Raw genomic sequence first — 27,762 nt, forward strand, 5'->3', positions numbered from 1 at the left:
AAAAATAAATAAATAAATAAATAAAGAAATAAATAAATAAACCATTTGCTCTCAAGTTCCCCTAAGAGAGGTCATGACTCAGTCCCTAACCAGATGACGGATCCCAATAACAGTAAAATGGAAAATGCAATCTGGCTCCCTGGAAGAAAGTAAATATCTTACCAAAGCAAATCATGCAGGTGATCATTAAAATTGGTGTTCTTCTCTCTTTCCCCATGAGGCCATGCACGACAGAGCAGTTGTTTGGCCAGGGAGGCTGTTTGGGAAATAAGACAAAAAGCATTCCATTCTTGATAAATCAACCTCATTCCTTTTTTTTTTTTTTAAAAAAAAGTTTTTTAGATTTATTTTATTCATAAGAGTACTGTGCCTACATGTGTACCTGCATGTACATACATGTATACCTGGTGCTGGGAATTGGGAATTGGGAATTGAACCCAGGTCCTTCGCAAGAACAAGTGCTTTTTTTTTTTTTTTTTTTGAGACAGGGTTTCTCTGTGTAGCTTTGGTGCCTGTCCATTTAAAAACACAATTGTTAGTTGAGTCTAATTGGTCACATCTATAATCCCAGCACTGGTGAGACTGAGGAGGGAAAACTATTGGAAACTATTGGGGCTGCAGAAGAGACACTGCCAACCATCTCCTGAGCTTCAAAAAAAAAAAGAAAAGAAAAGAAAAGAAAAGAAAAATGACAATCTCATTGTATACTGTACTAGTCTCAAACTCACAATTTTCCTTCAGCCTTCAGGGTACTGGAATTATAGGCAGATAGCACCAGCCCTGGCCTAAAAAACAATGTTTAAAAAGCTAATTTGTTCCTGTTCTATTAACCCAACTGCCATAAATAAAATCATTTGTCTAAAACTAAGTATACTCTACTTAATGACCCTGTCCTAAAGCACAAAAACATGGCCACCTGTTTTAGAGCAAACCCTACTCTTAATATAGGAAAAAGATGTCTTTCACATTTTAATCTTGCTTTCTATTGTGCCCAAACTGGGACATACAATAACTATGATAAAGGATAATTAAAGAGAAGGTCCTAAATTCTGGCCCCTAGGGAGGCATGGTGCTCACTATGATGGCCATAGACTCCAACCCTCTGAAAGTGTAAGCTCAACAAACTCTTGTATAAGTTGCCTTGGTCTCAGTGTCTTATCATAGCAATAAAGAGTATGTAAGTATCTAAAACAAGAAGGAAGCAGATTATTACAACTTATGCAGGGTATGGTAGCACATGTCTATAACTCTAGTACTTGGGAGTAAGAGGAAGGGAGGATTGCTACAAGTCCAAGCTTAGCCTAATCTATATAGAGTTCAGGCTATATGTTAGCCTGAAATACATAGCAAAACCTTGTCTTTAAAAAAAAAAAAAGGCTAGCCTAGAGGTTAAGAGCATTGGCTGGTCTTCCAGAGGTCTTGAGTTCAATTCCCAGCAACCACATGATGGTTCACAATCATCTGTAATGAGATCTGGTGCCTGCAGGTAGAACATTGCATACATAAAAAATAATAATAATAAAAATAAAAAGTCGGGGGCTGGAGAAATGGCTCAGTGGTTAAGAGCATTGTCTGCTCTTCCAAAGGTCATGAGTTCAATTCCCAGCAACCACATGGTAGCTCACAACCATCTGTAATGAGGTTTGGTTCCCTCTTCTGGCCTGCAGACACACACAGACAGAATATTGTATACATAATAAATAAATAAATATAAAAAATAAAATAAAATAAAATAAAAATAAAAAGTCAGCCAGGAAGTGGTGACTCACACCTTTAATGCCAGTACTCAGAGGGCAGAAGCAGACAGATCTCTGAGTTCCAGGACAGTCAGGGCTATCTGGAGAAACCCTGAGTTGAAAAGAAACAAACAAAAGAAAGGGAAAAAAAGAAAGAAAGAAAGAAAGAAAGAAAGAAAGAAAGAAAGAAAAGAAAAAAATCTAAAGATAAACAAAGTAATTAAGGACTGAGGAAAAAGGGCTAAAGACAAACAAAGTTAGATAGTAAATGATCAAGGATGTCATGTGAAGCTCAACAGGTTGGCACTGGGTTTAATTTCAAGTACAAAAAAAGAAAATTTGGTGCTGGAGAGATGGCTCAGTGGTTAAGAGTACTTGCTGATTTTCCAGAGGACCTGGGCTGGTTTCCCAGCACCCACTAGGCAGCTCACAACTGTCTGTAACTCCAGTTATAGGGGAGCCAATGCCCACTTCTATTCTTCAATAATATATGATATACATGAAGGTGAAACACTCATACATATAAAATAAATATCTTATTGGGAAAAAAAATCTAATTAATTAAAAAAAGAAACTAATCTGTTGTAGGTTGAGAGGCGGGCTGTGTCCTGCTGCCCAACTAGCTTAACCCCCAAAATAACTACACAGAAATTGTATTAATTAAAACACTGCCTGGCCCATTATCTTTAGCTTCTTATTGGCTAACTCTCACATATTAGTTTAACTCATCTCCATTAATGTGTATTGCCACTTGACTGTGGCTTACCCGCATGAGTCTAACCAGCGTCCCAGGAGAACCATGGCATTTGCCTGTCTCTGCTTTCTTCCTCCCAGAATTCTGTTCTGTCTTCCCTGCCTACCTGAGTTCCGCCCTATAAACTAGGCCAAGGCAGTTTCCTTAATAACCAGTGAAAGCAACACAAATATAGAAGGGTCTCCTACACCATTAATCAATTAATCTAACCAAAGTTACAGTAAGCAGTGACATAGTCCTTTCTGAGAAAACGGTCTCTTTGGTGAAGCAAGAGGGCATGTCCATGATTTTGCGGGATTTTCATGTAATAAATACTCAAAGTTCTAGGAAACACCAAATTTACAAGTGTAAGATATTAACCCTATTCATATCCCCCCCCCCTTCTCAAAAAAGGGATCTGGGACCATCACCAAGTTTTTCTTTCTTCTGGGTAGGTACTGCAGATTTCTCCAGAAGAGCCATCAAAAGTCTGAGAAGATAAAGACCACACTGGAAACTGGGAATGTAGTGGTGGAAATTTTGCAAGTAACTGAAGCTCTGGCTGTAAAGAAGCAAGAAACAACAGACACAGACATTACATCACATGCATTAAAGATGTTTCTACATGCACACCAGTCGTCCGAGTCTTCTCCAAGTAGTTTGTAGTCATCAGGTAAAGGCCTGCTGACACGTCGGCTAGCCTGAGTTGAATCCCAGAAAACTAAATGGTAGAAAGGGAAAGCCAACTCCTCTAAACTGTTCTCAGACCCCCACCCCCACAAAAACATAAATAATTACAAACAATTCACCTCACTTTCAGGTGCTTTAGTACCTTCTTTTTTTTTTTTTTCCTTAAAGATGGGGTCTCACTATGTAACACTGACTGATCTGGAACTCACTTTGTAGACCAAGCTAGCCTCAAACTCATAAAGATCAACCTGTCTCTGCCTCTTGAGTGTCGTGATTAAAAGACTTGCGGCATCATAGTTAGCATAGTACTGTGTTTCATTCAAGAATCTAACAGAAACATATCTTTTACAGAGAAAGCTGGACAGAAAAAAGCTATGTGGACAAAATTTTGGCTTAAGGAGGTCACATATACTGAGAAGCCCAAGCATCAGAATACCACACGAAACCCTGCATAAATTATTTGCTATTTTTGGATGTTATGGGTGGTGAGGAAGATCTCATGAAGACTGGGCTGACCCTGAATCACAAAAATGTGATGGGGGACTACAGGACAGGAGATAGTACTGACAATTAGTGTCAACTAGTTGTTCCCTACATGCCTTAAACTCTAGAAGACAAAGTAGGTTCTTAGATAATCCAGAGTTGGCTAAGAGAAGAGAGTAGTGACACGTGGCTATAATCCCAACAGCTAGGAGACTAAAACAGGAGAATGGTGAATTTGAGGCCAGCCTAGGATACACAGTATGACCCTGCTTCAAAAAAAAATTAAAAGAAAAGCTGGGCGGTGGTGGCGCACACCTTTAATCCCAGCATTCGGGAAGCAGAAGCAGGTGGACCTTGTGAGTTCGAGGCCAGCTGGTCTACAAGAGCAAGTTCCAGAACAGGCTCCAAAGCTACAGAGAAACCCTGTCTCGAAAAACCAAAAAATAAAAAATAAATAAATAAATAAATAAACAGCAAGGGGCTGGAGAGTTGGCTAGGCAGTTAAGACCACTTACTGCTCTTACAGAGGATACAGACAGACAGAGAGACACATACACACATACACACAATACAAACAATTAAGTTATACAGGGTGGGTGTGGTATTGCATGCCATTAATTCCAACACTCAGGAGGCAGGTAGGTGAATCTCTGGGAGTTTGAAGACAGTCTAACAACATGAGTTCCAAGGTCAACAAAGATATACAATGAGACCTGGTCTCAAAAAAATAATAAATCTTTAAAACATGAAAAAACAAATATATTAAGGGAAAGTGACAGACAAGTATAGATTTTGTTCACAACTCTAACAATGAATATTTTCCAAAAAAAAGTTCTGCCAATATACCAGCATACAGTCTGACCCACCTGACCAGTTCCTCCAAGGGTTGCTTCTGTTCCACCTGCTTTAGCCGGCTTGTGAGGACCTCCAGGGCTGAGTGCAGGAGATGATGGTTTGAGTGGTGAGTAAATCCTTTCCTAAAGTCAAGTCAGAAAAAGTGGTTCAGCTTATCTCAGGAAGATTACTTGGGTAGTACCTGAGGGTCCTGGCCCTCTTCCTAGGTCAGTGATTCAACAGTTTCAAAATGGAATTTCAAGATCTTAAGCATGAAATACAGTCACAGATCTAAGCATCAGACTAGGAACTGAAGTGTAGGTGGGTGTGGTAGCACCTGCCAGTAATGCCTGTACTTGGAAGACTGGGGTAGGAGGACTGTTGTGTAGCTAGATGCAGCTACCTAGTTGAGTTCCAGGCTAGTCTGAGGCATTAATATGATTCTGTCTTAAAACAGCAACAGCAAAAGGAAGCGTAAGCCAGGTAGTAGTGGTGAACACCTTTAGTCCCGGCACTTAGGAGGCAGAGGCAGGCAAATCTCTGAATTTGAGGCCAACCTTGTCTACAGAGAGAATTCCAGGACAGCCAGAAATAGCAACATAGAGAAACCCTATCTCCAGAAAAACAAAAAGAAAAAAAACCAACAAAACAAAAAGAAAAAAACAAAACAAAAAACTAACCAACCAACCAACCAACCAAAAACCAAAACACAGTGCTGGAGAAATGGCTCAAAGATTAAGAGCACTGGCTGCTCTTCCCAAAAACCTGAGTTCAATTCCCAGCACCCACATGGTGGCTCACAACCATCCACAATGAGATCTGGTGTCCTCTTCTGGCCTGCAGGCATACAGACAGACAGAAAGAACACTGCACACATAAAAAATTAAAACACACACACACATACACAAAGGATCTGAAGTACACTCAAAATTGCACTTTCTTATGGATCTAACAATGCTCCAGGTTTATTTTGCGAGGGCAATAGAGCTTATTTTTGTCTGTGCATCTCAGTCTTCTCTAAAAGGCAGTGTTAACTTTGTCAAATTACTAACTCAGCGTCTAGCCTCATAGGATTCAATAAAGAAAGGCTATATCTCCTCTTGGCATTAATAAGTCAACTCTTGAGGATTCTACCTCAGAATTACCTTACCTTTCCTTCCTAATCAAGATTATATCCCTTATCATTATATCTGCAGAGCATACGATAATTTTGATTTGTTTTTGTATGTTCCTTTCCTTTTTTTTAAATGTGGTCCTCTGCAAGAGGACATTTAAAAAAAAAAAAGATTTATTTATTATGTACATAACATTCTGCCTCCATGCCCACATGCCAGAGGAGGGCGCCAGATCTCATTACAGATGGTTGTGAGCCACCATGTGGGTGCTGGGAATTGAACTCAGGTTTTGAGGAAGAGCAGTCAATGCTCTTAACAAAATGTGTGACATTTTACCAGAAGAGAATGCCAGAGTGTTAGAAGGGAGCTGAGGGCAAGGCAAGGTTATACCTAGCAAAGTTAGAGAAGATGCCCAGAAACTGAAGAGTCCAGTAAGAAGAGGGTATGGATCAAATAGTCAAGGATCCTGTAGAAGGAGGCCTACCTGAAGAGCTTAGTAGAGCCAAGCAGGGTGCTGAAAGAACTCAGTCTACCGCAGGCAGATGTGAGACAATGGGTGCAAGAGCAGAAGTCAGACAACGGGAGGTGGGAAAAGTCAGGTCAAAGTCAGGAAAGACTAACAGCCACCAGAGAGCACAACTGGGACAAGATCAGATTAGATTTGTGCTGGGAAGACGGCCGTGACTCTTCAATGGAGAATGGACCAAGAGAGGACATCTGGAGATGGATGGAAAGACCAACTGTGAAAATAGTCAGACATGATGGAAGGCTGAAAGCAGAAGGAGATGTCTAGATGATGCAATCAACAGAATTTGGGATCACAAGTGGGAAGGAGTAGAAACTAGGAGGCTTAAGAATAACTCCTGGGGTTTGGCACAAAAAACTGATGATGCCATTTCCAAGTGAGGCAAAGCGGGAGGAACAGTGATATTGTGCTGGGATCCGGATGTGATGAGTCTGAGGTGTCAATGACACATCCCAGTTGGTGTTGAGTAGGCAGTTGGACAGAATTTTGCCAATGGCTTGGAAGCTAACATTTATCATAAATTTAAGCTTGGGTAAAATTCTCCAGAAAACCTGTTCAAAGAGGACAGATGGGATAAGGCATGACTTAAAGAACACAAGTATTTAGGGACATGCCCTTATCTCTACTTTCACCCATGCTATGCCTTCAACTCTCTCTCTAAAAACCAACTCCTGGGGCCAGTGGGACGCTCACCAGGTAAAGGCCTTTGATGCCAAGCCTGACACAATCTGATTTTGACCCTTTGGACCCACTGGGTAGAAGAACACATTAGTGCACACATATAAAATTTAAAACACATCACGTTATATAATTTCTGTCCTTATTTTAAAAAGAAGCAGGGTGGGGCTGGAGAGATGGCTCAGTAGTTAAGAGTATGTATTGCTCTTGTAGACAGTCTGAATTTGGTTTCCAGTACCTACATCAGATGGCTCACAACTACATGTGACTCCAGTTCAAGGAGAACCCATACCACTTCTGGCCTTTGAGGGCACAAACATACATACACATACCTTTTAAAATGTAAAAAATAAAATACCATTGTTTCTTTAAAGGCCTGAGCAAGGGTGGGGATGTAACTCAGTTGGTAGAGTGCTTGCCTATCATGCATAAAGTTCTAGGTGTCATCCCCAGCCCAAATATAAACCAGGTATGGTGGCACAGACCTGTAATACCAGTACTCAGGAGACAAACGAAGGATGATCAAAAGTTAAAGTCCAGTCCTAGCTACAGAGCAAGATCAAGACCAATATCTATGAGACTGTGCTTCAAAAATGCCACTGCTTCCATGGTACCCCAAAATATTCCAATATTCCAGTTCATAATGTGTATACTCTTTATTCACATAATTTGAAATTTAGAATTACTCAAAAATAATATAACAAATTAACAGTCTCTCTTTGCTTTTTGTTTTTTTGTTTTGTTTTGTTTTTCAAGACAGGGTTTCTCTGTATAGCTCTGGTTGTCCTGGAAATCATTTTTGTAGACCAGGTTGGCCTCAAATTTACAGAGACATGTCTGTTTCTGCCTTGAGACTGCTAAGATTGGTAAACCACCACCGCCCGGATAACAATCTTTCTTTTTATTAAATAATAAAAATTATTTAAGCCAGGTGGTAGTGCCATATGCTTTTAATTCCAGTACTTGAGAGGCAGCGGTAGGCGGATCTCAGTGAGTTCAAAGCCAGCCTAGTCTACAGAGTGAGTTCTAGGATAGCCAGGGCTGTCACTGAGAAAGAGAAACCCTGTTCTGAAAATAAAACAAAATTAAAATTTTATTTATTTATTTTTACTGTTTTATTTTGGGTTTTTTGAGGCAGGGTTTCTCTGTAGCTTTGGAGCCTGTCCTGGAACTAGCTCTTTTGGACCAGGCTGGCCTCAAACTCACAGAGATTCATCTGCTTCTACCTCCTGAGTGCTGGGATTAAAGGCATGTGCCACTACCGCCGGGCACAAAATTAAATTTTTAAATAGGGGTGTGTGTCCCTGTGTTGTTCAGTCTGGTCTCAAACCATGAGCTTAAATGAGCCTTCTGCTTCAGCCCTCCCGGAGCTGGATTACCAACATGTACCACAGTGCTGGCTTCCCTCGTTATTACAGAATGCTTGCTACAAGAATAGGAAGGAGTTAAGAGGTCCAGATTTGCTATGTCAGCTCATCAGTAAGCCACCTAATATACTCAACCTCCTAGTAGCTCTGGCTCCATAAGACTGAGTGGTTTTATAAGATCAAGTGGGAAAGAACAAAGCGCCACAGTAAGGAACTGAATCCCTTTCCTCCCCCTTCTTCTCTCAGGGAATAATCACAAGTGAAACAAGTACATACTCATTTCCCTCTGCAACACTTCCTACCCACACTCACCACGCAAAGAACGTATGAAAGATCTGCAGCAGCTTCTGGTAGCAGGAAGACATGGTGAGGTGCTCCTGGGCTTTCACTCCTGGCTTGTCGTCTACACTGAGACTTCCAGCACTCAAGCTCTAAAAAGTAAAGAGATTTCAGTCCAGATCCTCTCGCAATTGTTCTCATTCCTCTTCAGCATTTCTCAGTTAAAAAGGAACTCTTCACAATTAATTACTTACAGACCCACAAAGTTAAGCCTGCCTGTAAGTTATTTTTTTTCTTTTCTTTTACTCTTTTGTTTTTTGAGACAGGGTTTCTCCATGTAGCTTTGGAGCTGTCTTGGAACTTGGAACTCACTCTGTATACCAGGCTGGCCTCGAACTCTGCCTGGAACTCACAGAGATCCACCTGCCTCTGTCTCCTGAGTGCTGGGATCATAGGCATGTGCCACCACCACCACCTGGAAATTTTTCTTTTCTTATCCTTCCTTTCCCTCCCTCTCTCGCTCCCTCCTTCTCTCTCAAAAGCTCCAAAGCCTGCTTGTCCTGCCGCTCTGAACATTCTTGCACCCCCTCTAAAGACCGAGTTTAATCTATGGAGCTGTTCACAGACTTCTACTGCTGAGTTGGCCTGCTTTCCTAACCGATAACTCAGAAGGTGTAACTCTTTCTTCCTCTTACCTCCTCCCTCCTGCTTCTCCTCCCAGAGCTGCCTATACACAGTAGCTTGCCTGCCTGTGCTTACATGGTTTACCGTCTTATAACAAGACAGTCTTCTAACCTGGAAGTAGTTATGAATGTTCTCCAGATGGTTACACATTGGGGTTAGCAGTTGAACAACACAATGAACAATGTCCCGGACAGATCTCTGATGAAGATGTGAGAATCCAATATTCCGGCTTCCTTTATTCTACAATAAATCTCAGAGTTATAAATGGGAAACTGGTTACATTCTTTAAAATTAACCTTTATAAAAGTGTTCAAAGTTGTGATTCCAGATAGGAATAGATAGAAGAGGTAATTTAATTGCCTAAGATAATAACAAAGAGATAAAAATGATAGCAAAAGAAAAAAAATTTCCCTTAGTTTTAAATATCTGAGAGAATGAATTTTGTAGAGATAGAACAGGGTTTGATTAAAAAGTGCAGACATGGGGCTGGAGAGATGACTCAGAAGTTAAGAGCACCTGTTGCTCTTGAAGGGATTCTGGTTTGTTTCCTAGCACCCATAGGATGGCTCACAACTGACTGAAACTCTAGTTCCAGGAGAACCTGACTCCCTCTTCTGACCTCTAGAATAAGCACGTGGAACACACAGGGAAAATATTCATATAATATAAAATAAATAAAATAAAATAAAAATAAGTATCTTTTGAAAAAGTATAGACTTTCTAGGCATAGTGACATATGCCTTTAATCTCAGGAGGGAGATGAAGGCAGGAAGATCAGGACTTCAAGGCAATTCTCATAGTGAATTCAAGTCCAGCCTTGGGCTATAGGAGACTGACTCAAAGGAACATCACAACTAATGAGTCTGAGCTCACACATACAGAACAAACAACACACACACTCATATTTTACCATCTGTCCCACCCAAGTACTTCCCCATATGCTAGGTGCTTTTGTTTCCTTTTATACACATCTAAGGCTCTGGCCTCTCTAGGCAGCCAAATTCTAAACTGAGTTTTACATACAGGCTTAGTTTGGGAAGCTGTGGGTCTGACCCTCAGAACTGCAGGAAAAGAAGGGAAGACCTGAGAGAGATTAGGATTTAAAACGTTTATGACATTTAGAAATAAACCCATGTCTAGGGAGCCTTTTCAATCTTCTGTTTCAAACACACACACACACACACACACACACACACACACGGTGTGAAGAATCCAGCCTCGGCCTTTAAGTGTATTATGCTACACTACAGCCCAGCCTGTACAGGACAAGGCAACTATGAACTGGTAATAGGAATGCCATCATGTTACCTAGGAAATTAAACACAACACCAGGATACTCACCACTAGTACCTGCTTGTTTCCAAGTTTTCTAAGCCCAGTCCTATGCTTGTGTCTCTACTAACCTTGAGGAAGCACATTTTCTTGGCAAAAGAAGGTGTCAGTATATTCTCTAACTTCTGGGAAAGATCTTCCAGCAAGAAAAGCAGCTCTGCAGGCCCAAGCTGTACAACTTCTGTCGCCTGTAGAAGAAGATGAAAACTAACTTCAATCACGTCCTAGTCACAATGTTTTTGGTATATTTCATGCTCATACTTCCCATTGGGTGAAGAACTGAATTTGACTTTTAATTTAAGCAGAAAAGAAATAGGGGGCTAAACAGAAGGCCCAGGGGACAAAGCACTTGCCACACAAGCACAAGGACTAGAGCTCAGACCCCAGGACATAGGCAAGTACTCGACCCACTCAGTCATCTCCCCAGACTCCCCAGTGGCCATGTTTCCTTCCACCTGTTCACTACTATTCACTGCAGTGAGTCATTCTGTAAGTACACGGCAAGACACGGAATGGTGAAATGTGCATTCAGTACACATTTATGGAGAATCTTCTGTGAGCAGACTGATGAAGAAAAATGTAAAAAACACAACAAAATGCACACACACACACACACACACACTACTGACTCTACTCTGAAAGTGCCTATAGTTTTACAACTATTAGGTAAAAATCCATACTATTTTAAATATTTTAGTCTGGGGAAATTCCATTCTCTAGGAATATCCTTATCAAAAGTTACCTTCTCTGTGAAAAGAATCTCTATTCTCAACGTTATTAGAACACTCTCTTATTGACGTCCGGATATTAACACAGCGTGGAGCAGTCAGGTCTACATCCTTTCCTACTCTTCACGGACTGAAGGCAAGCCATACCTGCAGCATGCTATGGTGCTACTGCACTGCCAGCGTGTCTAGGTCAGCAGTCAACATAAAAACAGCCTCTAAAAGTATCTACTTGATGCTGAACAAATGTCATGAAAATGGAAAAACAACACAGATTTCTTTAAGCCCCAACAGTACTCCTATTAAAGTACACTTAGTGATTCTAATTGGTAACCTGTTGGTAAGGCTCACACAACCTCTAACACACTGAGAAAACCTGTGACTTGCGAGCAAGCTGTGTGACAAGGACTGGTGCAGAGACCACTGAATTCACACTGAGGCTTCTGAAGCCAGAGAGCAGCCTTTCCTTGTCTGGCTTCCCCTTTGCTCTAATCTGTCATCCCTCTTACAGAGGGCCTCACACTGCTAGGTAGGACTCTGCCACTCAACAGTATTCCCAGATTCCAACTTCATCTTTTGTTGTTTTGTTGACACAGTGTCTCTATGTTAGTCCTGGCTGTCCTGGAACTCACTATGTAGACCACGCCGCCCTTGTATCTATCTGCCTCTTTCTCCCAAGTGCTGGGGTTAAAGTCGTGTGCCATGACACCTGACCAACTACTTTAAATATCTCAGTGTTCTTGAAATAGATGCAGACCTGGAGGACTTGGTAGAAGGTTGGGCTCTGGGACTCTAGATTGTCACTTACTTCAGTGTGCATTTCAGTGTCTAAGATGAACTTGGTCACAAGCCCAGAATGCAGAATAGAGAAGACTTCAATGTCCAGCTCTCGGAAAAAAGCACGGTAATTCTGCAGCGACACAAAAGTCTTTCCTTCCTTTGCTGTGGACTCCTGAGGAAAAGGTGGAACAAACAAAAGAACTAAAGTCTCAGCTATTAACCTAATTAAACAAGCATTTTAATCTAATTTTATTTTAAAATTATGTGAGGGTGGGTGGGTAATAAACATGTGCGTGCAGAAGCATTGATTCCATTCTAGCTGGAGTTACAGGTGGCTGTGAGTTACCAAAATTAAGTGCTATAAACTGTCTGGAAGAGCAGTAAGTACTTTTAACCATGGAATGATTGCCACTGCCACTGCCACTACCACCACCACCACCACTCCACCCAAATTTATTTATTTATTTGGGTTTTTTGAGACAGGGTTTCTCTTTCTTGCTTTGATGCCTATCCTGGAACTAGCTCTTGTAGACCAGGCTGGCCTCCAACTCACAGAGATCTGCCTGCCTCTACCTCTTGAGTGCTGGGATTAAAGGTGTGCATCACCACCACCCAGGTAAATTTAATTTTAAATAACACACTAAAGTCCAATACTGATGTGGGATGCCATCCTGTATGCTGTGAATATGTGTTGTTTTTATTGGTTGATGAACAAAGCTACATTGGCCTATGGCAGGGCAGACTATAGCTAGATGGGAAAGCGAAACTAAATACAGGGAGAAAGAAGGCAGAGTTGGGGAGATGCCAAAAGTTATCAGAGAAGCAGGATGTGAGGTAACAAGTCATGAACCACGTGGTACAGCACAGATTAAAAAAAGATGGGTTAATTTAAGTTGTAAGAGCTACTGAGTAATAAGCCTGAGCCATCAGCCAAAAATTATAATTAATACTAAGAATCAAAGTGACTGTTTTAAAGCAGTAGTGGGGACCAGCAGGTGGGAGAGTAACTAGTACAACAGGACAGAGCGGGACAGAGAAAAGCTTCCAGCTATACAATACATGTTCGTGTTTGGTAAAAAGTTCTAATTTCCTTACATCATCACATTCCTTTCACCAAATTAAATATCCCCTAAGCCACAGCACTTGATACAGTATACCAATATAAGCCAACAACACCTTTGGTTGCTTCTATCAAAGGATGAACTACTAGGTAAATCAAAGTACGTGGAACAGTACAGAATGCTGCAAGCACTGGGTGGTGGCGCACATCTTTAATACCACCACTCAGGAGGCAGATCTCTGTGAGATCGAGGCCAACCTGGTCGACAGAGTGAGGTCCAGGACAGCCAGATGTGTTATACGAAGAAACCTTGTCAGAAAAACTAAAAGTTGTAAGCTTAAAGGCTGGGATGATCTAGTTTCAGACTTTAGCTCAAGTGCATATTGTATGTCTTTGAGCAAGTCTTTCACTTATCCTCTCTGGGTATAAACTACCTAATGAATTAAATATAGATATTGACATAAACCTTGGGCTTTAGGAGATTATAAGTTAAACATAATAAATTAAACAAATGGTAGTTATAAAACAAACTGACATCCACGTGTCCAGGGAACTTCTCAAATACATGGCGCTGACCCTGTGAACGCCACAGAGGAGACAAAAGACTACTCCTCACCTACTACCACAAACCATATTAAGCATTCAAAACCATTCACATTCACAGTTATTTATAGTCATTTATTATGCCTTTTGTGGCTTTAATTTTTTTATTACATCATTTTATTCTCTGTTTTTGTGCGCATGCCACACACATGTGGAGGTCAAAGAACAATTTGAGGGAATCGGTTCTCTCCTTCCACCATGTGAACTCTGGGGGTTGAATTTAGGTCATCAGGTGTGACAGCAGATGTCTTTATCATTTCAGTCATTTCCCCCCTGGTTTTTCTTTCCTTTTCTTTCTTTCTTTCTTTTTTTTTTTTTTTTGGTTTTTCGAGACAAGGTTTCTCTGTAGCTTTGGGGCCTGTCCTGGAACTAGCTCTTGTAGACCAAGCTGGCCTCAAACTCACAAAGATTTGCCTCTGCCTCCCGAGTACTAGGGTTAAAGGTGTGCGCCACCACTGCCCACTCCATTTGAGCCATCTTGCTAATTATATTATGTTTTTGGTTTTTTGAGACAAAGTCTTGCATGTAGCTCAGATGGCCTCAAATGTATGATCATCTTCCTGCCATAGACTCCCAAATGCTGAGATTATAGGCATGTACCACCACATCCAGTGCTGTGGGACAATGGTTTGTACCCTGTCAATTGTATTTTAATAAAACACTGATTGGCCAGTAGACAGGTAGGAATTTTAGGCAGGACAACCAGACAGAAAGTAGAGGTGGGGCTAAGAGAACAGGAAAATTCTGGAAAGAGGAAAGCTGATTCTGCAGTTGTGACCCAGCCATATAAGAAGATGGGACTGCATCGCCGAATAAGGGTCTGAGTCACGTAGCTAACACAGACAAGAATTACAGGCTAATGTAAGTTATAAGAATTAGTAAATAAGAAGTCTGAGCTAATGGGCCAAATGATTTATAACTAATGTAGACCTCTGTGTGATTCTTTGGGACTTAACGGCTGCAGGACTGGGCAGGACAGAAAAACTCAGTCAACAGAATAGTGTCCAACAATTCAGGTCACTAAGTTTAAGCTCTGGGGTCAAAATGAGAAGTGGTTAAAAAGGAGAAAGGCCAAAAGAAGTATATATAAAAATGTCATGTTGCAATCCCAACACGCAGGACACTAAGGCAGAAGGATCATAAGTTTGAAATTAGCCTTGGGTACCTAGTGAGACTCTGTCTGAAAACCTCAAGGCACAGGGTGATATATTCTAAGATACAATGTGATAACCACTATAAAACAGAACTCAAAGTATCATAGGGGAGCAAAACACAGGTGTAAAATATGCAAAGATAATTAGAAAAAGCAGCCACCTGTGCAGCACACTAAGGACTGTTCTACTTTGACTTTCGTGGCTATGATAAAACACTCTGACCAAAAGGAACTGGGACTTACCCTTCCAGGTCATACTCCATCACTGAGAACCGACACAGAAACCACAGAGGAGCGCTGCTTGCTGGCTTGTTCTCTAGCTTGCTTCCTGTTCATGCTCAGCTAGCTTTCATAAACAACCCCGGCCTACCTGCCTGAATATGCCACCCATGATGGACTCAACTATCATCAAGACGATCTCTCACAGACATGGCTGCAGGCCAATTTGGTCTGAGCAATCTGCCAACTGAGATTGTCTCTTTCTAAAGGACTGTACATGGTTTCCAGTCAAAAACAACAACCAGGAATTTAGAGAACAGTATGAACTCGCTAGTCAGGGGTCAATCCAAGGCCCAGGAGACTTCATTTGCCTCTCTCCATTTCTTCCCTCTGAAGCAAACACAGAGTAAGGCCAGCCTTCCTCTCACTGGGCAGGCGCAGACCTCTGTCACATATTCCCACACCTTGTCTACTTGGCTTCTACCAGTTGGCACGATGTCACATTCTGAAGTGTCTTCTGTTAGAAGTGTTTCAGTGGAGGATGCTTTTTGTTTCCTTGCCCCTACATTGAGAAAGAGAAACATGACACAAAATCAGCAAGCAGAACTCCTCAGGAAGGGAGGAGGGAATTTTATATTCAAGCTACACAACATCACACACGTCCTAAACAAAGGCTTGGTGGCACGATTTTTTAAATTACTGTCTAAGCACCGCTCACTAATCAACGTGCCATTGGCATTCTTATGCTACAGTATGTATAATTCAGTGTGGCTCAGACAGGGACAAGATAGCAATGTACTCACCCATCTTTCCTTTGTTTCTGTTTTTGGTTGAAACAGCAGAACCACTCCAAGGTATCATATCTAAAGTAGCCAAGTCAACATTTGCAAAAGGTGGAACATAGTCTGGGGTGACTGAAACAGAAGGAGTAATGAACACCAAACACAGTGATCCCATTACCCAAATACATAGAAATAGGCTTCCAAAATCACCACTGGCAGCAGCGAGTAACATATACTACTCTAGTCATCTGATGTGGTTTAGGCACAGCAAAATGGAGCTTAGAGAAATATTATAATACAATAACTCACTATGATCCATTAATATAAAACCATTTTCAATAAGGACATGAAATTACCAAACAAACAAAAAGAAACTAAAAATATATCACTTAAAAATCCAAAGATACGCTAGGTGGTGGTGACACACACCTTTAATCCCAGCACTTGGGAGGCAGAGGCAGGCGGATCTCTGTGAGTTTGAGGCCAACCTGGTCTACAAGAGCTAGTTCTAGGACAGGCTCCAAAGCTACAGAGTAACCCTGTGTCAAAACAAAACAAAACAAAAAAATTCAAAGTTACGGGCTGGAGAGATGGCTCAGTGGTTAAGAGCATTGCCTGCTCTTCCAAAGGTCCTGAGTTCAATTCCCAGCAACCACATGGTGGCTCACAACCATCTGGAATGAGGTCTGGTGCCCTCTTCTGGCCTGCAGACATACACACAGACAGAATATTGTATACATAATAAATAAATAAATATTTAAAAAAAAATTCAAAAATACTAACATTTGGTCACAACATGTTTTGTTTTACATACTATTATTTAAGAGGAGGGCCTGAGGAAGGCTTATTGTCCCCAAAGAATTAAGCGGGCATTTTTTTGTTTTGTTTTTGGGTCTGTCTGTCTATCTCTCTAAGATAGAGTCTCACTATGCAGCCTGGGATGGTATTGAATTCATAGAGATCTGCCTGCCTCTGCCTCCAGAGTGCTGAAATTAAAACTGTGTGACACTATACTTAGTCCTAAGCTAACACAAAAAAAAATTATTAATGTGTGTGAGTATTTTGTCCATGTGTATATCTGTGCTCCAAATGCATGTCTGGTAGCCACAAAGGCCAGAAGATGGTGCTGAATCCTGTGGAAATGGAGTTATAGACAGTTGTGAACTGCCATGTGGGTACTTTGAACCAAACTTTTCTAGAAGAGCAGCCAGTGCTCTTAAATGTTGAGCCATCTCTCCAGTGCCATAAGCTAGCAGTTAACTTAATGGTCAGAAGGAATGAAAAGACCTTCATCTTTACTGCTGGCTTGTGGCTACAATTAAGAAAGCAAAGGTTAGCTGGGTATGAAAGCAAAAACAGGTAGGTTTCTGTGAGTTAGAGGTCTGCCAGGTCTACAATTCAAGTTCTAGACAGCCAGGGCTACATAGACACACTCTGTCTCAAAAAACAAATAAATGAATAAATCTTTAGAAAAATATAAAGGTAAGCTGCTCATCTCCTCAGCACTGATACCTGAGCCTTTGGCCCAGCCTTTCTTACCTGCCAAGTACTTCTCTAGGATTTCCTGAAGTTCCACAAGGTCCTTTAGCCGACTAAGAACTTTGCCCTTCATTTCAGGAGATGTTTGTTGGCAGAAGGCATTCACAACCTGCAAAGCACAAATTCTATTCACATGTGGACATTAACCTCATTTGCTGTACTTTGCTGGGAATAAAAGGTTCTTTTACTACACTAATTTTTTTTTTAATATAAAGCATATGAGTCTGGTACGGTGGCTTATGTCCATAATACAAATAGTTGGGACACTGAGGCAGGAGCATCACCATGAATTTGAGTAAAGTCTGGTCTATATAGAGAGATGCAGACCAGCCAGTGAGACTGTCTCAATCAAAAAACGTACAACGAAGCAGATATATCTGCATATGAAAGAGTGTGTCACAGAATGTGCTAATCTGGGAGAAAATGAAAAAAACCTCACAGGCCAGATTTGTCTTAAGCTCAGTATGTGGCTGGGGATAACCTTCAATTCCTGATCCTCCTTCACGAGGACGTGTCACCACATAACACCGAGTATGTGATGCTGGGGATAGAAGTGAGGGCTTCATGCATTCATTAGTTTATAGCAGACAATTCGTAGCTGTCTATATTCTAGGAGTTTCCATAAAAGTTACAGATGAATTAAAAACTGTAATGAATGTATGTAACGAAACTGCAAAAAACAATAAAGTATGTAAGAAGTCTAAGATATGCCTTTGTTAACAGAAAAAGAAGATTATTTCCTCCTGAAGTACTTGTTTAGAAACTATTTAAAACTTGTTCTAAATTTAGAAAGACGTTTAAGAGGAAAATCTGAATTAGTAAAGAAAAAAATATTTTTAAAAGGGTTTTAAATTTTGTAGTTATTTGTGTGTGTGTGTGTGTGTGTATTTGATGCGCATATGCACATGGGTGACCTTGAAGATAGGAAAGCCTGGAGCTGGAGTTGCCCTCAGCTGAGCCTCCCGATGTGGGCACTAGGAACCAGACTCTGGTCCTCCAGAAGAGCAGCAAAGTGATCTCAACTTCTGAGCTATCATCTAGTCCCACAAAGTTTTAAAGAATAAAATGACAAACTGGGAAATTTTGGCGCACACCTTTAATCCCAGCACTTGGGAGGCAGGTGAATCTCTGTGAGTTCAAGGCCAACCTGGCCTATTAGAGCTAGTTTCAGGAAAGGCTCCAAAGCTACAGAGAAACCCTGTCTTCAAAAACCAAAAAACCAAAACCATAAAAAAAAGATAAAATGACAATAAAAACCCCTCTTTCTATAATACAATTTGGAAATTATGACTCAGCAACAGAAAGCTAACACAGACTGTAATACAGCTGTGTTCTACCTGGGCCAAAATGCAAGAAACCTGATTTTTAACCCTACTTGTACTTACTGCTTTGTTACGCAATTAGCAGAATATTTCAGCAAATCAAGTCTTATTCTGTATACTTCCCATGTCCCTTTGGCAGGGTCAGCAACCTTTCTAAGCTTTTATTTCTTTGCCTATAAAGTGGGAACCATTGCATAAATGTGAAGTATAATAGAACCAAAAGGCAGAGGAAGCAACGAAACACCGCCATTCCCAATGTCCCCAAATACCCTCCGAAGAAGGAAACCATACCTATTCCTCCTTGAGTTCAAAGAGTGAGCAGAGGCCTGTGGCAAAAGGAACAGGATGTCCCAGCACAGAAGTGAAGAGCCACTCTGTGGAGAAGTGGGACTTCAGACGGCCTGAAAAGCTGGCTACACAGGAAGGGCTCTAAGTACTCTGACTGGGGACATCAGGAGGACAGATGCTGAGCAGTGGTGGGATGTCTGCCAGAGAAGCACAGTCATTGCGGGTTCAGGGAGACTTTTAGGGAGCTTGTGTGAGCCAAGAAAAGAAACTACAGATAGGAAGTGAAATATCCCAGGAATTCTGCTCACCTCTCTGAACCAGTTGAAAGTAAGGAATGTGAGTGAACACATAAGTGACCGCTCTTTGGCAGACATGGACTCCAGTTTCTCTCCAGGTTCAAGGTCAGGGAGGAACAGAGGGCAATCTGAGAAAGAGCAAATGTCCCACCTTCCTTTAGTTCAAGGAAAAGAACATGGGTCCTACCCCCACAGCTACCCACTTACCCCTTAAGCTCCTATTTGAGGGTTAGTTAAGCTTTGTCTTAGTCTCAAAAATCCTTCCATATTAGCGTTAAAATACAGCCATGCTCTTTACCCTATCTTGGCACCTATGGAGGCCTGCTGGAAACTGGACTTCTAAAAGGCAAATACACCTGGAAGGCTATGTAGTAAGGCCATTTTTTGCTGGCTATAACTGAGGTCTCTGGAACCACAGAGAGCATACAACTCTTCTTAACACTTAAGATTTTTTTTTTCCCAAGATGAAATGAATCCTACTATGTGCTTATGTATACAAAGCAAAACCCAACAGTAACTCCTGGAGGTGAACCAAACAAAACCAGAGTAATCTAGGGAAAGGAAATGTGGGCCCATAGAAACAGTGGCATGGTTCGTGACAAATTCCTAAGCAGTCTTACTGTAAAGGTCATTGATCACAAATTGTGTGTGATGATGCTGTAATTTAAACTAATGAAAAGTAAATACCTACAAGCGGGAGGTAAAAGAAAAGAAAGAGTTGACCATACAGCATTCAGCAACAACTACAAAGAGAATACTGGTTCCACATAAGCTCAATGACTGTAATTTCATTATTACTTATCTAGGAAATTAGAAAGTTCCATCTCACACACACAAGGTACAGGCCTGGCCCTTGCCTACTTCTACCAAAAGACCACAAAGAAAGGATCCAAGAACTGCACCCCATACCTAAGAGACCATCAATCTCATCCAAGTTTCCGTTATGTTGTCTTGCCACACAAAGTCTCAGCAGCCGGAAATGGGAAGCCAGGCACAAAGGAGACATCGATCTGGGAAGAAAAAATCCACCTCAGGAACCACAGTCATATTAATGCAAATCTATAGGAGCCACTTTTATAATTAAAGAGAAACAGCAAGCACTCAATGAATGCTCAGTAAACAAAGACCTAAAGTACAAGAAGGCAAAGGGTATGTGCAGTGGGAATGAGGCAGAAGTAGGAAAGAGAGAGGCAGAGGAACCAAAGGATATTCATGGAAAGAAAGAAGCAGGGAACAGCAAACAGCCTAATGTGATATGTGCTGACTCTCATGGGCACTGCAAATCTCAATCCCAGGGACCAAGAAAAAAAGGAATCTGACCACATCCCTCTAATATCTCCAGATACAACATTTCTTGGAAGAAACTTGGATGCGAGGACTCCATAGATTAAAAGAACTATGAAATAGGGCTGGTGAGATGGCTCAGGGGTTAAAAGTGCTTACTGCTCTTGCAGAGAACCCAGGCTCAGTTCCTAAAACCTACATGGTGGCTCACAACCACTCTAGTTCCAAGGGAGTCAACATATTCTTCTAACCTCCATGGGCTCCAACATGCATGCAGGCACACACACATATTAAATAAATAAATTCATCCATTCATTAATACTAAGAGGATTTTTTAAAACAGTAGAATTCCCTATGTACATTCAAAATACCAACAGAATGGAAAAACAACTAACTTTTGGCTTGGTTCTCGTGAAGTCACTTGACTGATCTCTGCAAATTCCCGAAAGAACAGTGGTAGGAGGTTGATGACAATGCCATCTTGAGAGCTGTATTCTTCCAGTCCATACAGAGCTTTCACAGGAAATGGAAAGTCACTGTGAATCAAAAAGAGAATCAAAATCTGATGTCCCAGCTGGGAGGAATACAAGGCTATGGGGGAAATCACTAGAACAAACCAACTTCAAACAACAGCTATGGGAAGAAGCTGTAAGGAGGAGAACAGTGGGGAGCTTTTTAGCAATTTTACATCTGGGGTACAGGATGTTAAGGCTGGGGAGGGTGTTAAGCTATAGGGGCAGACTTGACTTGAGGGCAAAAGTAGTGTGAAGTTTATACTAGCTACTGAACTGATACAACTTCCTCCCCAGTAGAATCAACCCAGAAGGGAAGCAGCACTTACCCTTCTGGAACAGCACAGAAGTCCACCACAAAGGCATCTTGGAAATCATTAAAGATGGTCTGCCCAACCCATTCCTTCCGGAGCAAACAAGAATGTTGCGGTGAGGGGTATAATGCTTTTATAACCATAGAGAAACTGTCACTAACCTTTCAAAACCTCAGGCTCCTCATTTCTAAAAATGAGGCCATCCACTACTGTGAAGAAAGGAGATAGTGCACAAAGGGCGCTTCATTTAAGCCTATCACCGACAACCTTGTTGTCATTTTACAATTATTATCATTATTATGTGGAGGAGGCCTCAGGAAAGCCCTGAGATGGGGTGGAGTGGAACAGCTTTCTAGTCTTTTTTATTTTTATTTTTTTAATTTTGTTTTTTTGAGATAGGGTTCCTCTGTGTAACCGCTCTGGTTATTCTGGAACTCATTTCATAGACCAGGTTGGCCTCAGACTCACAGAGATCCACCTGCCTCTGCCTACTGAGTGCTGGGATTAAAGGCGTGTGCCACCACCTTCTGGCTTCTCCCCCTCCCCCCAGTCTATTTTTATACTACAACCGAGAGAAAGACTTGGGGGCTGGAGAGATGGTTCAGAGGTTAAGAGCATTGCCTGCTCTTCCAAAGGTCCTGAGTTCAATTCCCAGCAACCACATGGTGGCTCACAACCATCTGTAACGAGGTCTGGTGCCCTCTTCTGGCCTGCAAGTATACACACAGACAGAATATTGTATACATAATAAATAAATAAATATTTTTTTAAAAAAAAAAACAGAGAGAAAGACTTAATGTGTCATACTTTGTTGCTTTAAGAAAAGGCACTTGGGGTGGGGGTGGAGAGATGGTTTAGTGGTTAAGACTACTGATTGCTCTTCCAGTGGAACCAGGTTCAATTCCCAGGACCCACATGGCAGCTCACAACTGTCTGTAACTCCAGTTTCAGAGGACCTGAAACCCATGGCAAAACACTAATGCACATAAAATAAAAAAAGAAAAGACACTTGGAATGAGGTATTGGCAGCCCACACCAGTCACCCCAAAACTGGGAATAAAGAAGCAAGAGGACTATAGCCAGTTCAAGGGCAGCTGGGTTTTTTTTTTTTATCAAAAATCTAGTCAGCCACACACACATGGAGACCTTGTCTCAAGAACTAGTTCCTACCTGTCACCCCCAAAACAAGACATCATTCTTACCAAGGTTTTTGGAGCCAACTTTCTTTCTTGGATCAGATTGGCAAATTCATCATAATAAAGAGAAGAGGCCCAAGGAGAATACTCAGTACAAGAATGAACCAGTTGTAGCAAAGAAGTCACCTGGAGTAGATAGAGAGAGAAATCTGTGAGTCTTGGGCTGCCAACCCTTCCTAAATTCGTCTCTGCACTCAGTATTAAGTTCTCTCTCCAATCTCACTGCCAAACTCAGTGAGGCGTTCCTGAGCCTCTTCCCTAGTCTGTCTCTTTCCAAGCATACCTCATAGCCAAAACTAAAACCAAAGCTGGAGTGATAGGCTTCAGTATGGACACTGCGAAGAAGAGGGACAAGGAAGATGAAGAACACTAGTATGTGTCCCAGAGTGAACTTCTGAAGAGTTATCAAGACAACTTGTACCTCATGCCTGTAATCCTAGCAATTAGGAGGCAGAGACAGGAGAATCCCCATAAGTTCAAGGCCAGCCTGGTCTACAGAGTGAATTCCAGGTCTAGGGCTATATAACAAGACCTTGTTTTTAAAAACAGTTACTTGAAGAGATTTTTGAAAGAAGATGTACAAAATACTTCAGCCACACACGTAGCTCAGTGGTAGTGTTTGCCTAGTATATAAGGCCCGGTGTTCCATCCTAGCATTGTAAAAGAAAAGAAAAACCACAGTAGTTCTGGGAAAACAATAGTGACCAGCAGCCAGCCCTAAGGCAGGGCAAACACATCTGACTAGGTTATAGAAACTTACCTGTGTGCACCATTCATTGCTCAGGTCAGCTCCCCTCTGGGTTGAATTAGATGGTACACTTCTAGAAACAAGGAATTTTATTTTCATTTTTGTAAAATTTTGCAATAATTGGCAGTAAATTCAAGAGTCCTGTCTTCTTTCAGACAAGAATAGAGATAAAATTTCATGAAGACATGGAAAACTACTTATTTTGTTCATATAAAATGTAGGTTTATAGTGAAGCACGATTATCTCCCTTTTTTTGAGACAGGGTCACATTAGGTTGCCAGGCTTATGTCAAACTCCAGTGTGCAACTGATCACTCTGCCTCAGCACCTGGAATTCTGAAAATTCTGCAAACAAGTAAGACCAATTTGTATGTATTGTTAAGGCCACACTAAATGAGTAATAAAAAGAGGATCTTTTTTTTTTTGAGATGGTAATGTGACCATGTTGCCCAAGTCAGCTTTGAACTCCAAGTGAATCTCCTTCCATGTGCCCAGCTAAATAAAACAGATTGCTTTCCTTCCCTTCTTCTAGCTAGTATGTTGGTTCTAAGGCTATTTTCTGAGCTCTTAGGAATTCTTGACAAATCATTTCCAAGAAACATGAACTTAACTGTACTGTCAGCTTAAAATGATGCAGCATGAAGCCCCAGCTCTGATACTTCTTTAGATGCTATAACTGAGGAATCTAAGCACAAGTGAGGAACCATAAAGTAATTGTATTTGAATTACATGAAGCTCCAGACAGGAGTAATACAGCAATAGAGGGCCTAGGTCAGAAGCAGATTATAAACAATGAATATCAGGAGGACCAAAGTTAGCCTCCATGGAAAGATTTCCAGCTCTGTACCTCCGGGCAACACGATAGTTAATAACTATAATGTAACTCTAGAATTAATGTTCTCAATTGAACATGGTATATACAGTCAAGATTAGAAGAGAATGGGCTGGGCAGTGGTGCGCACACCTTTAATCCCAGAACTTGGGAGGCAGAGGCAGGTAGATCTCTGTGAGTTTGAGGCCAGCCTGTTCTACAGAGCCAGTTCCTGGACAGCCAGAGCTGTTATACAGAGAAACCCTTGTGTCAAGGGTAGGGGGCGGGGGCAGGAAATGGACTGCAGAAATGGTCCAACAGTTAAGAGTGTGCATGTGTTGTTCTTGCAGAGGACCTGAGTTCAATTCCCAGCACCCACATCAGGCAGCTACCATCTGCCTGTAACTCCAGTCCAGGAGGATTTGACAACTCTGGCGGCCTTCATAGGTACCTACATTAATATGCATATACCAGTCTACAAAAACACAATTAAAAATAACAAAAATAACCTTAAAAAGGTTAGAAGGGAACATGGAAAAGAACAAGACATGTTTACTTTTTGTGCAGTTTTAATGCTTCCATTAAGATAATGGCTACATACTCTAACGTGTTTGTAAGGCAGCACCTTTACCAGCTGATGTTGAGGCACAGAAACCAGACTCTACAGGAGTACCTGTCTTCTGCCATGACTCCGGCCATGGTGACTGCACCGATGATTCCGATGAGTTTGTATTTGAATACAGTGCTAGAGAGCTGCTTTCGTATCACCAGGTGCATTTCGTCCTGCAATGGGATCAGGACAGAGAAAGAAAAACCGGAGTGACACAGCAGAACGCATCACTATTGGAGCTAAATTCCGTTCTCTAAGTCTCATTTATTTCTAAATGGTTTATTGTGGTCCGCCAGGATTGCCTAGTGGGTAACTTGCTGCCAACTGTGACAAACTATGTTTGATCAGCATGCCCATGGGTTGAAATGAAAGCACCCACTACTAAAAGTTTCCTCTGACTTCCACACTTCTCCCCTGCACATTAGGTGCCCCCCCACAAAATCAAAAATATTTAAAAATAGTTTATTGTATCTCATTATTTTAGCTGTGTATCCATCACAATAATTCTCATGTCCTCGAACAGCTACCATGGCAGCACTGACAGCTGTTGTTGAATGTGTGCCTTGTTCTAGGAGCTTTGTATAATTAGTCTCTGAATTCTAAAACAATTTCCATCTTCTTTGTTGTTGTTGTTTTGTTTGTTCGTTCAAGACAGGGTTTCTCTGTAGCTTTGGGGCCTGTTCTGGCACTCCATCTGTAGACTAGGCTGGCCTGGAACTCACAGAGATCCACCTGCATCTACCTCCCAAGTGCTGGGATTAAAGACGAGCACCACCACTTGGAAGCTGATGCAGGTGGATCTCTTTGAGTTCGAGATGGACCACAATAAACCATTTAGAAATAAATTTAATGAGGGAAGAAAAACATTTACATGTTGAAATCTATAAAACACTGCTAGCTGGGTATGGGGCATAACTTTATAAATAGAATATGAGTTTGAAGCCAGTCTCGGCAACATATAGAAAAATATTGCTGAAAAAAAATGAACGGACTAAAGAATGAAAAGATGTCCTATGTTCCTGGATTGGAACGAATATATTTAATTCTTATTTTAAGTACATCGGTGTTTTGCCTGAATGTATATCTGTATGACGGTGTGAGTTCTTGGAGTTACAGACGGTTGTTAGCTGCCATGTGGGTGCTGGAAATTGAACCCAGGTCCTCTGAAAGAGAAGCCAGTGCTCTTAACTACTGAACCATCTCTCCAGCCCAATATTTAAAAATAACAAAAATGGCTGGGCAGTGGTGGCATACTCACTGCCTTTAATTCCAGCACTCAGGAGGGAGAGGCAGATGGAGCTCCAGAGTTCATGACCAGTCTGGTCTACAAAGTGAGTTCTAGTACAGCCATCCAGGTTCACCCAGAGAAACACTGTCTCAAAATAAGAAAAGAAAAGAAAGAAAAATTTTGTATATATTTTGCCACAGTTCTAAACCAAAGTAATAAAATAACTTTGTATTATCAATATGAAACAATTCCCCAATGCTTTGCTAAATGAGAAAACAGGGTACAGAACCAGAAAGGAAAAGCAGAATGGAGAGACTGTGCAGAAAGCTCTAAACTAGTGACTCTGGTGGCCACAGAAGGCAGGCCAACTGCCTAGAGTAGCAAGGAGCTAGTGTTCACTGCACACCTCTCTACACGCTGTTTTCTGCACGTGTGTATCACCTAGCCAAACAACTTCTCAATTAAAACAAAGTGCTGCTTGTCCAAGGCTTCAGACCAGTATGAATTCGTGCCACAAGGTGGCACCACAGCTAGTCCCTTTGCTTAGCTTTGGTCAGTAATTAGTGACTACAATGAAAGCAAGCCTAGGTGAAGTTTAGCTCAGACATTCGGAGACTCCAAGTACTCCATACAAACCTGAAAGACATCTCAGGGTTAGCTGATCACAGGCTCAGACCTATCTCTATTCCAAAAGACTAAGATTTCTTTGCTGTAGATCAGGCAGATTGGAATTGGCTGTGAAGAAATAGGCTGACTCACACTCATGGAAATCCACCATTTCTTCTGTCTCTCAAGTGCTAGAAATAAAGACATGAACCACCACACCAGCTGTTGTCATTTTTGTTTTGTTTGTTATATGTGTGATCTCACTAGGAACTGACCAGGAACTCAGCTGGCTTGGCACTAATAATCTTTTTATTTTTATTTTTTAATTTTGAGACAGGGTTTGTACTGTGGCTGTCCTAGAACTCGCTATGTAGGTGCTGTTTTTCCTACTCCACAAGGCTGGAGTAACTTAGCTTGGAAAATTCAAAATAAAGATGTTTAAAATATTCATTCTCAAAACATGGCCTCTTACCTGGATATGGTTGCTGGTTCCAGGCTGTTGGCTAAATGCTAGTGTGCTGAGAATACAGAAGATTTTTCGTATTTGCTGAGGGGACATATTCTCCAAATAATCTAAAATTCCCTATGAAAGGGGAAAAAATGCCCAAAATGAGTTTATTAGCTAATATTTCTCATGTTTTTAAACTTTTAAAAACATGATTTATTTATTTGTGTGAGTGTTTTGCCTGCATATGTGATGCACACATGCATTGCTGGTGCCCAAGGAGGCCAGAGAAAGGTACCAGATTCCCTAGAATAAGAGTTAGGGATTGTTGGGAACCAAACCCACAGCCTCTGCTTTTAACTGCTGAGCCATCTCTCCAGTCCCACTCTCTGGCCCCCATTTTAAACAGAACCATTACCCAGTTATTCCACTCTTGGTATTTTTCCAGGATTCCAAGTCAACACAGGAGCAAGACGTTTACACATCAATGTTTACTGTAGCATGTGGGATCCAGGGCAGTCTGGTCACACATAATGGGGCCCAGGCCGCATAGATGCTATAGCAGGCAGCACTGGGTTCCAGAAAATATCATAAGCTCGCACCACCCAGTAACAGACCATCCAAAGGAAATTCCTAACATTCCAATCATTGGAGATAGAATCACCTGCCAACACACACCCATTGCTTTTCACCAGAACACCCCTAGACAAATGTCAGTAAATCAGGGGTCCTGAACCTTAGAAATCTCTCACCCCTACCTTTGCAATTATAAAAACCCAGCCCCA

General features: G+C 41.4%; 1 protein-coding gene across 6 annotated transcripts in view; it reads right to left on the reverse strand.

The window, feature by feature from the left end:
* The window catches only part of Fancd2 (FA complementation group D2), a 73,296-nt gene that overhangs the window by 16,707 nt on the left and 28,827 nt on the right, over positions 1-27,762 (reverse strand). For all 6 annotated transcript variants that reach the window (XM_075983169.1, XM_075983166.1, XM_075983164.1 and 3 more), the window contains 18 exons: positions 27,005-27,115; positions 24,762-24,871; positions 23,291-23,351; positions 22,537-22,656; positions 21,350-21,423; positions 20,904-21,044; positions 20,134-20,234; positions 19,237-19,352; positions 17,319-17,427; positions 15,801-15,911; positions 15,462-15,559; positions 11,991-12,134; positions 10,529-10,645; positions 9,237-9,365; positions 8,475-8,593; positions 4,509-4,619; positions 2,901-3,031; positions 163-256 (listed from right to left, as the gene is read on the reverse strand). In XM_075983169.1, coding sequence (XP_075839284.1) covers positions 163-256; positions 2,901-3,031; positions 4,509-4,619; positions 8,475-8,593; positions 9,237-9,365; positions 10,529-10,645; positions 11,991-12,134; positions 15,462-15,559; positions 15,801-15,911; positions 17,319-17,427; positions 19,237-19,352; positions 20,134-20,234; positions 20,904-21,044; positions 21,350-21,423; positions 22,537-22,656; positions 23,291-23,351; positions 24,762-24,871; positions 27,005-27,115 — 1,997 coding nt within the window. The remainder of the gene's footprint in view (positions 1-162; positions 257-2,900; positions 3,032-4,508; positions 4,620-8,474; positions 8,594-9,236; positions 9,366-10,528; positions 10,646-11,990; positions 12,135-15,461; positions 15,560-15,800; positions 15,912-17,318; positions 17,428-19,236; positions 19,353-20,133; positions 20,235-20,903; positions 21,045-21,349; positions 21,424-22,536; positions 22,657-23,290; positions 23,352-24,761; positions 24,872-27,004; positions 27,116-27,762) is intronic.

Source organism: Microtus pennsylvanicus, chromosome 8, assembly GCF_037038515.1.
Source record: "Microtus pennsylvanicus isolate mMicPen1 chromosome 8, mMicPen1.hap1, whole genome shotgun sequence".
NCBI classification, from domain to species: domain Eukaryota; kingdom Metazoa; phylum Chordata; class Mammalia; order Rodentia; family Cricetidae; genus Microtus; species Microtus pennsylvanicus.